Raw genomic sequence first — 10,744 nt, forward strand, 5'->3', positions numbered from 1 at the left:
GTTGCCTTTCTACACCGCAAACTTTCTGGAGATGATGTACTTTTTATTCCACCATATTTATTTAACAACTATAATTAGTAGTTTCTTTATAGATGAAAATGTCATATACTTTGTCATGTCACATGTCTATGAGTGGTTAGCAGTTACAGCAAAGTGTGAGTTCCCCTCTGAACTTCTCAGATGGTTTCAGTTTAATAACTGTTTGAGGTACAAAGAGGTAAAATTATCTGCAACTACTAAATAACTATTAGTTTCATTATCAGCTGAACTTTTTTTTTTTCTGTCTTCTCCTATTAATCATCTCACGACCCCTCAGCTTTGCTTTGTGACCCTTTGGAGGGGCGCAACCCCTAGGCTGGAAACCAGTCAACTAAAAGCACCTTGACTAGATAGGACAATATATTCCATTAACGTATTGGTCCTTTTACTTAAGTAAAGGATCTGAATGTCCAGGTTTTAATGATTGAGTTCTGCTTGGCTCCTTTCTCCTTACCTTTACTTCAAAAAGTTCCAGTTGTCACAACTTGAATACATTTGGTAACATTTCACTAACACATATTCTCTTTACTACAAATGGAGTCATGTTAGTGCAGTTCCGTCAACTTTTTTCAGGTCACCTGACTCTTTGAAGTAGTGAAGTAGTGTTACAACAATTCAACCAGCAGCGTTCAGATCACCTGACTACAAACAGCTGTAATTTCCAGGGGACTTCCCTGTTCAGACGGAGGCAGATAGCTGCAGGGCAAGCCTAAACATGTCCTCCGTGCCTGCGCTGTGAAGGGTATTGAGACTTCATGAGGGAGAATTTAGAGGAAATGGAGTGCATATATATACATGTATAAAGTGTATGACTTGAACATTTCAAACCTTTTAGTCAGTTTATGGTGTATTTAGGTCACTGCCCTGGTGTGTGTACTTTAATCAGAGGTGCTGTTGGTTGAATGCCTCTTTGTTGTTGAATGCACACACTCAATGAGTGTTGTCCACTGATGTTGGTCTTCAATTGTCTTAATCGGCTAAATGTAAACTACACTACAACACAATTTGCTGTGAAACACTTTCAATCTATTGGCGTCACATGACACAGTGACATGGTTATTTTGAATATTCAGTGCTTCATAATCTGTGAAAATACATCAGTGCTATTATGGTGCTGTACATTCTGGAAAACAACCCATGTCTTATCACCATCAGTCCATGAGGACACTAAATCAGCAACTGATGGTTCTGTGAATTGTTGTTGTCCTGTGAACTTTACTCTGCCACTGGAAAAAAAATAAGCCTTTATTTTGGAATTATCTAAAGTGTGAGTTCTTAATATTCATCCTCTGTCACTCAAACAGCGTCATCTCTGACTGTGCTTCATGTGACACGCTGGAGCTGTAAAGGTTTTAAGTTTCACTTTCTATGAAGTTAAAGTTAAAGTTTCCTGTGATCTCATTAAATATGTCACAAAAGTGTTCACTTCATCTTCTAATATTGTCAGCTCTCTTCATCCATGATGTATTATTGTAAATTATTAATTCAGTGGTTTTATATGTGAATAAAACCCTGAATCCTCACATGATCATGTTTATGTTGATTGAAACTAAAAGCCCAAAACATCTACAGTCAGGAACAAACAGGTACAGTACAATACAGGTACACAATGTGTTCTGCAAAGTGTACAAAAATATACACATTTTATGTAATGCTTCTGATTAAAGGTGGCCATAACAATATTGTAAACTGAGTAGTCTGCCTACGATTAGGAGGAACTTGGCTGCGAGTGTTGGGGATTCCTCAGCCATAAAGTTACGTCACCAGCAGTATATAAGCCTGCTCTGCTATCAATAGTTCAAACCTGTTCCTTCTTGTCAAGCCTCAAGTACAGAGCTTTATAAGCGTGGAAGGAGAAGAAAAACCTATACTTTAAAGCTTTCAACTCTTTCCTGGACAGGTAGAAGCATTATGACAATGGCTGGCCACGGTGAGTATCTAAGAAGATTTGACTGGTTTTAATCAAGCTTCATCTATTTATAAGATCATGGATCCTAAACCTATCTTATCCAAATGTCTTTCGCCCACAGATATTGTTGATCACTGCGCACACGAGCTGCGTCAAGTTGGAGACAAACTTTACTGGAGATACAAACTGCTGGAAATACTGATCAAGAACTACAATACTGTCACTAAAATCAAATGAGACATTACGTTGAAGTACATCAAGATGGATAGGATATTGCTGGAAGGCATTCAGAGACAGAGTCTTGGATATACTCACCACTGGTGGCAAAATTGTGGCTCTCCAATGGGATGTACATAAGCTTGTGGAAACACCTTAATGGAGCTGCTGGTTGTGGACTGTCAGTGGATTCATACGGTCATACACACGAGTGGAGCCCAGATGTGTGGGATGCTGCTGATCCACCGACTCAGACCTGTGGGTGACTGGACCAAAGAGGAATGAATGGACATTATCTGCTGAAGATGCTGATTGTCACATGTTCTGTTTGTTGGATTTTTATGCATGTTATGCTCTAAGGCTGTCACATTTATGTTAACTGAAGACATGGACGAATTGTGACTTGGGTGTTTATTTACTCAAAAAAAATCTGAAAAGATATTTTTCTAATGAAGTATTTCATCAGTTGCTAATAAAAGATGTATATTCAATCAGTCTAGTGTCTGGTCATGTGCACTATAGTGGTTGTGAAAGTAAATAGCTTCATGCCAGTCAGGTGAATAGTTACGCAGGAGTAGAAAATGCTTACTTGGTTTCTTGCTGAGAGTTAGATAACTAACAACGGTCTCCTGTCTGTACAGTGAGCATGTAGCTGGAGCCAGCAACCAGGTAGTTTAGCTTAGCATTAAGACTGGAAACAGGGGTAACAGTTAGCCAGTCTGTCAAAAGGTACACCTGTAAAGCTAATTAAATATCACATTATAGCGAATTTGTTTTCTTAGTAGAAAAACTGAAGTGAAAAACAACAGTTCACCTTTTTACGTTGGAACATGTGGCAGATTATTTCCTGGTTATGACCACTAACCTCTTGGGAGTCTCGAATAATTAGTGAGCTTTACAGGTGCCATGCTAGTTGTTTCCTGTCCTTATGCTAAGCTAAGCTAACCTGCTGCTGGCTGTAGCTTCATTTTTTGTTTCCAGTCACAGGACTGGTTATCAATCTCTTGACAAGAGTGAATAAGCGTATCTCCCCAAATGTCAAACTATTCCTTTAATCTGTTGATTACTTCTCCAACTGATCATTAACTTTATAAAATGTAAAAAAAAATTGTGACACGCAAATCTAAAAATCATTAGATTTTTTACCGTTTAGTGAAGTAGGGCTATTTTCATAATAAATTATGAGGCCAATTATTTTCTCAATTATTCATCATTAGGTTTCTAAAAGATCTTGATTGTTTTGTCCGACCAAGGATACGAAACCTAATATTTATTTAACAGTAATGTCAACAGAAATGAAATTTGACATTTAAGAGCGTGTAACCATCAAATATTTGATATTTTGTTAGAATTATAATTATAATTACTTATCAGATTCATTTTCTTTCAGTTGATCAATGAACCAGCTAATTTCTACAGCAAATTTCTAATTTCTACAGCTAAACATAGTTAATTATCCAAATGGTTGGTAAGCACTCGATAATTATGACAAGGCACACCTAACATTACCTAACATAATTTATGAGATATTTAACAAGCTGGATGGGAGAAGGTACTGTATATATATACATATATACACATATATATGAAATACAAAAAAAGACAACAGCAAAACAGTGCTAAATTCAGGCACTTAAAGGATCCTTACTTTATTTTGTGTGGTAATACAAAAGCATACAGAACTATAGAGGATAGGAGAGAAGATCCCTTTCATTAAATTCCATTAGATCGTACACATAAAATGACTAATAATTACATACAAGCCTTTTCTCTGTAGCTACATCCACAAGTACCCCAGCCCTCCACCAATAGCATGCATGGTCTCTTTGCTGTAAACGGATCTCAACAGTTCTTCATACCTACAGGTATTTTGCAGTTAGAAAAAGAAAAGAAAAAAAAGACAGAACTATAAGTAAGCTGTGAAGCAACAGGTGATGTAACTTCATACAAAGATCACACCGATCAGACCAGAATGATGTTTACAATCATGAGTTTATATTGAAACAGAAGTTTTCTCAGACCTGCACTAAAGCATGTTAGGAGATAGTTTTTGTTCCAATGGACTGCATGTTGAGCGTTGAACAAGGATTCATCCGAGGCCCATCGTCTGCATGTATGAAACAATACAACATGCTCACAAACTGAGAGATTCATTATATTGCAAGAAGGAAACTTGAAGACTCGATTCACCCAAATTACAAAATACATTTTCTCACTCACCTATATTGTTATCTAGTGGCCCAATCCACAGAATTTACTTTTGATAGTTTTCATAAGGGCGATTTCTTCACCAGAAAGTAGTTACAAGGAAAACCGTTTACAGTAAAGTCTCTGGATTGGTTGTTGCTTCTGAATTTTTTTTTACTGCTGACAAGCATCTTAGAAGGAAATTCAAAGCAGATGTCAGAGGCAGGTGTTTCAAAACCTTAACATAACCAAAACTACCTGCAAGAATTGTTACCACTAGTGTTTCCTGAGAAAATATATTTTTTATACATATGTAATTTGGGTGAGTTGATGCTTTAATATTTCCTAAACTGAAATGAGCCCATTTGGCTGACAACTGCCAGCTTTGCTAATGATCATACTGTATCTTGTGTGGGAGGTTCAGAGATCCAAATCTGTTTTCCCCACATCTTTACAGCTCAAGTCATACTTAAAAATAAGAGTTTTTTTTATATATATGTCCAGAGGTATGATTTTAAAGAACTCATTATCAATAGAGAGATCAATAGCTGTAGACTAAATACGTGAGACCTTTTTATTTTTTATTTTTTTAACCATGGATGCTAAGGTTCATAATTTTCAATCCCATCTTCACAAGTGGGTTACTCAACCCAAGAAAAATCCCTATAAATACTATCCTACCTACAGGGCTATTGACTGTGCAAAATAGTTGATAAATGGCAGGCTAGTCCAAGCATCGATAAGCAACATAAATAGCAATGGAAGACTAGTCTCATTTTATGAACACAGAATGGACCCTTGCAAAAACAGCAAACTAATAAGATAAAGGTTTTGTTGACTCAAGGTTTAATTCTTCATTTAGGTTGGTCTATGAGGGCCAAATTACCCAGCTCACTCTTGATGATGCAGGAAATGAACTCAAGTATTTCTTTGTGTCCTCTCTTTCCTCCTCAAAATGCAATGAGGAAGAAAGGAGAAAGGGGAATTTAATGAGAAGACAGGGGGAATCAGTAAAACATTCAGGTAGTGTTTTCTAACAGTAACCCTAAGCATGAACTCCCAACACAAGTGGGAATGAGTAGGTGGAGGCAGGAGACCTGCATGAGTGCAAAGAGCATCAATAGCTATGTAATTTGCTATCCGTTATCCTTGCATAAGCATGGGGAAGAGTATGGAGACCAGGATTTGATTCTGGCCATGTCTTGTAGTAATGGAGAGATGATGTTTCCATAGTATAGAGGGGAAACTTGGCCCCAGTCAAAATCTTCATATGCACCATGACTACCTGCTTTGTTCTTTGATGCCATCTAACATTAACAGAAGCCCATCTGTTCGTAGTGTCGATGTTTAGAAGTATATCCAGCTTCGTAGTGGCTCACTTACCTCAGTCTGTGAAAGCAGCCAGTCATTTTTCATTTAGAGACCTTTCCAGCCAATCAAATGTTACTTGGTGAAGCCCACCACCAATCAGATTGCACTGGATTAATATGGACTACCACCAAAATGTCATCCGGAATAGATGCACAAACAGGCTCCCCAACCAAAATAGATTGTCTCATTAAAGTGAAGTCTGTCTCATTAAGTGAAGTCCTTCAACCAATTAAATAACACAGACCATAGCCAGATCTTCCAGTCCAGACCAATCAGCTGTTTTCATTTAGTAAATGCAGCCACCACAGCCCACATAAGTTCATTGGCATTGGGCTTTGCACTCTCTTTCTCCGGCTCCAGCTCTAGCAGAGTGTGGACTCTCTTCATGCCCAGGTCGTACTGGTCGTCTTGGAGTGGGGCGAAGGCATTCTCGAGAACGTCGGATGAGTGGGCCAGAAGGATTAAAGCCAGGACTCGCTTGTCCATGCGCTGGGGATCGTTGACCCACTTCTCCAAAACAGAGTCCTGGACCTTCTTGACGAGGCGCTGTAGGCAACAGCAGGAATATATGTTTTACAGCCATTATATGCATCACATTTAAGCATTATGTACATATCAATCAGGTGAAGGAACGAGTTCAGAGAATAAAACCATATTAAAATTTGCTTTTTTGCCAAGATTTTGATGAGAAAAAATCAATACCGACAATCACATTACACAACAAGTTTTTCCTCACATATTCTAATTCCTCATTGGCTTTCTCTTCCCCACCTACAAAATTCAAGTCCCCCTGTCTAAGCTGCTCTCAGTGCTGACAGGAAGTGTTGTGACACAATAGTGTGAACATGCAGCAGTCAGGAGTTTTTTTTTGTGATTATTATTATTATTATGCTTGTTATAATGTCAGACCAAAAAGATGGAAGGGCACCAATATAAAGAAAATTATTTAATTTCATCTCCATCCCTTTAACACTGTATATCAGGGCTACAACTAACGATTATTTTCATTATCAATTAATCTGCCAATTAATTAATGTCATAAAGTAGTAAAAATGCCTCATGTTAAACAATTTTAATATTGTTTATTCTGCTGCTTCAAGTTATTATTAAAATTTCTATGAGATTGATAACAATGCCTATGAACTATTATCAATGAATACTTCTCTGTCAACTAGTGTCTTTTGTTACAATAAGTTGTATGTAAGTTTTGAATCAAAAACAATGAATTAATCAGGGTATACTGAAAACTCAGATATTATTAGGACTTCGACTGTGGTGTTGAAGAATGATGACACCACAAGTGTCCAAAGTAAAGTTCATTTTATTCAAAGTGGTGCAGCTAACCAGCTCATTAGCTATTTACGCTACTTACTGATGTTAGGACCACAGACTTTTCTCGAAGACTGTTTGTTCAGTCGCTCATTCAACAAGCTAAGGTCCAGGACAGGATGTGTGTTCATGTTTGTAAGTTAGATAGGACACAGACACTGTTCAAAATAAAATAATTTGATCCACTATGAAAACAAGTTCTCCATCTACACTGGTGGAGAATTAATGGCTTTCTGATGGATTAATGCAAGGAGATACACACACATACATACACACACATAAAATACACATAAAAGTATACATTTTGTTCTTTTGGGTTCTGATTTGTTCTCAAAGGCAGGACATGTGATTTGCAGAACAGATACAGTACGTGTGCTGTAGCAGTAAAAACATGCACTTTAATTTCAGTTGGACTTTAACTGGATCCAGTGTCGCTTTTACTGTGCAAGTGCTGGTCAAACCTGCAGGCAGTGAAGCTGAGACTGTTACTGTTACCGTCATAAAAGCTGAATGTTTGACGACTGAGCAGGAATTTATTCCTTGTATCATAAGGTTTTTATTTCCCATACCATAGTCTCCAATAGCACTAACTGGAGCTGGGGTTTTTTCTATTACTTTTATTAATCACCTTGTTATACAACAAAGAGGTGCTGATTATGTCTCAAAACTTTACCTGTTTAATGGTACTGTTGGTGAGTGGATGTGTGGTCATGTCAAAAAGCAGGAAGTTCTGTTTCTCTGTGGTGAGGACACCTTTCTCTACCAAGTTTTTTGCCAGACGTTCTCTAACATTTCTCAGCTGGTAGTGCAGCTTCAGGGGATTCCAGGTCTCTCCTAAAAAGGCAACAGGAGATCCATTTTAGGACATTAAACACTTGGTGTGTATGTGAATGTGAATGTCATTTTTATCACATTTGAGTTGACTCGATGTAGATAAGAGTTGAGAGGCAACTCATGCAGGGTCATTTAAAATAGTTTATTCTGCTCCTTCCAAGTTATCATTAAATTTGAGTGAGTGCTGTTGATAACAAGCCCATAAACTATGATATTATGAATGAACAGTTTTTTGTTTGATACAATAAAAGTTATTAGTACATTTTTCATGCAAAACAATCAATTAATCAAGGTCTACTGACAACTCAGATATTATTAGGGCTGCAAGTAATGATCATCATCAATTCATGTGCTGATCATTTTCTTGATTAGCTTCCTACGGCCCAATGTGATATCTTCAAATGTTTTGGTTTGCCTTTCAATCAAATCCCAAACTGCAACTAGCAAATATTTGACTTTTTTTCATGAAAAGATGACTAAAACGATTATTTGATTATACAAAAAGTTGGCAATAAATGTTCTGTCTATCAACTCATCAGTGCAGCACTAGACATAATATAAGTGTACAAACAGCACAAGCTATGAAAATGAAAACAGGTCACACGCTTGACAAGAGAAGCGAGTAGATTATTGCAAGCTTTGGTTAGCAAACTCGACAGGGTTTATCTCACCACTCAGCAGCTCTATCCAGCTCTGGACAGTCTCTGGAGGCTGTGTTTCTTTAATGTGCTTCAAGGCCTCATCCAGTAGCACATCTCCTGTCGGGGCATCTGACTTGCAGATCACCTTGGCAAACAAAAGGACACATATTTGAACTAGTATGACTATTAATGTCTTACGTACAACTTGATTCACATCCTGTATGAACAGGAATCAGGAAACATTCTTATGTACAGTGAGGGCTTTTCAGTTAAAGGTTTGGTACAGTGGTGAATGTCATGCATCCTTTTCCTCACAAGATCAAAATAATAGGGTATCAAGTGTCTTGAACTGTATAAGAACATTTTAGCAGGGTTGACTGAACATCTGCAGTGGTGCAAGAAGTACTCACATCTTTGACTTAAGAAAAGCAGCAATACCACAGTACAGAAGCACTCCATTACAAGTAAAGCTCATACAGTCAAAATTTTACTTAAGCACAAAAAATTTGCATCAAAATTTACTCGAAGTACCAAAAGTAGAATTACAATTGTTAGAATTATATATGTATATGTATATTATGATTATATTTATTAATGGATTAAGTGTACATCACTTTACTGTTGCAGCTGTTAAAGTACATATAACACACATATACTGGTGGGTAGCTTCTAGATTTGTCTAGTCTAGTCTTATCTATAATAATACATCACAATTTTGTATTCTTATTCAAAACCTGGATAGTAACTAGTACTACGACTATAGCTGTCAGATAATATAGTAGAGTAAAAAATTACAGTATTTTTAAACTGTACGGTATAAAGTAGCATAAAATGGAAATACTCTAGTGCAAAGTAAATGTACTGGCTGTTACTTCCCACCACATCAGCATGGTTCTCACCTTCCTTGAGAGCAGGCTTTTCCTCCTCACCCCGCAGGCCTCCAGCTGTAGCCTCCCTCTGAGGGCCAGCTCGACCAGCATACACCCGCGAAGTCCGGAAGAAATACAGTCGTTCCAGAAAGACGTGTAGCCCTGGGAGGGGAGAAGAAAACAATGAGCCAAGGTGCAGCAGCGCTTGTTAACTTAGCTGACGTGTAGTTGATAGTTGCTGTCAGAGTTGCTGGACAGAAGTCACGTCTCTTGTCAATAAAACTACCCAGGTAACGCGGGACACTAGAGCTACGTAGCTAAGTTAAACTGGTGAATTAACGTCGTATAATTGCTTTCCAGCTACGTATGAGCAACAACAAATATGCAGCGATACATTATTAGATATCGGCAAGAAGCATTTGTGACATTCGTAAATACAAGCTGCTTGGCAAACAATTGCTAACTAGCTTAATGTTAAACATTTAAACCAGTAAACACAAAAAAAACACAAATCCAGGAATATTTGAACTATTACTGGAATAAACGAAGTTAGCTTCACGTTTGGTGGCGTAACGTAAACACAATGTTAGCTAATATTGAACGAATAACTTAAAAGATTACAAGATTAAAATCAGCCCACACCTCTCGGTCCTTGAGGCCCAGCAGCAACACCTCCTCCATCAGTGTGAGCCTGGTTTCCTTCGAGTCCCCCTTGTCGTCGTCCTCCTCCTCCCCGCGGCGCGCCTCGTCCTCCTCTCCGTCGGACTCCCTCTCCTTGTCGGCGGCGGCGCTGCGAATGGCCTCGGTCCTCCGCTGGACGAGGCCCGAGGTCCTCTGCGTGAGAGAAGTCATAGCTGGTGCAGCAAAACGATCAGATCCGAAGAAAAGCGCCTACCTCGACCAGCAGGAAAGCCAGGCAGCATGTAACCTGGATGTTAAAGGTGGGAACGGTGAAACGGTGGACCGATGGGATAAAGACGGCCGTCAACGTTAAGCCCTGCTCGGGATTCCTGCTTCGACTCTGCCCACTTCCTGATCCAACATGGTGGCACTGACAGTGACGTCGGATGTGATCTGAACTGAACCATGAACGCATCTCCCGTGTTGCCTTCACCGATAATCGGAAATACTAAAACTGAAAGCCAAACAGCAATTATGTTAGTATTTTCCATATATTGTGATTTTTGAACTGAAAATATGTAATAAAGTCCCTGCAGCAAACAGATATTAAACAAGGCTTTGTCCAAATAGAAAGAAAAGAAAAACAGTCATTGTCATCAGTACTTAACCTGATAAGCATGGAAATATTCTGCTTTGAGGTATGGCAACCAGTGTCATAGGAAACACTA

At 38.4% G+C, this 10,744-nt stretch overlaps 1 protein-coding gene across 1 annotated transcript; it reads right to left on the reverse strand.

Moving 5' to 3' along the window:
- Positions 1–3,783: 3,783 nt before the first annotated feature.
- On the reverse strand, positions 3,784–10,474 carry LOC111239901 (Golgi phosphoprotein 3-like). Its single transcript, XM_022769843.1, has 5 exons — positions 10,038–10,474; positions 9,426–9,557; positions 8,557–8,671; positions 7,725–7,885; positions 3,784–6,268 (listed from the first exon to the last, which is right to left on the reverse strand). Exons 1-5 carry the CDS (start codon positions 10,245–10,247, stop codon positions 6,005–6,007), a joined length of 882 nt encoding a protein of 293 aa, XP_022625564.1. The 5' UTR covers positions 10,248–10,474; the 3' UTR covers positions 3,784–6,004.
- Between the last annotated feature and the right edge of the window lie 270 nt (positions 10,475–10,744).

The sequence above is a fragment of the Seriola dumerili genome, unplaced genomic scaffold (genome assembly GCF_002260705.1).
Source record: "Seriola dumerili isolate Sdu_G_001 unplaced genomic scaffold, Sdu_1.0 BDQW01005691.1, whole genome shotgun sequence".
Taxonomy (NCBI): domain Eukaryota; kingdom Metazoa; phylum Chordata; class Actinopteri; order Carangiformes; family Carangidae; genus Seriola; species Seriola dumerili.

Coding starts and splice junctions, on each gene's coding strand:
- LOC111239901 (XM_022769843.1), bottom strand. CDS start 10,247: ATGACTTCTCTCACGCAGAGGACCTCGGGCCTCGTCCAGCGGAGGACC. Junction 8,672..9,425: donor AAAGCCTGCTCTCAAGGAAG/GTGAGAACCATG, acceptor TTGTTTGCCAAG/GTGATCTGCAAGTCAGATGC. Junction 7,886..8,556: donor CTGGATAGAGCTGCTGAGTG/GTGAGATAAACC, acceptor TTGCCTTTTTAG/GAGAGACCTGGAATCCCCTG.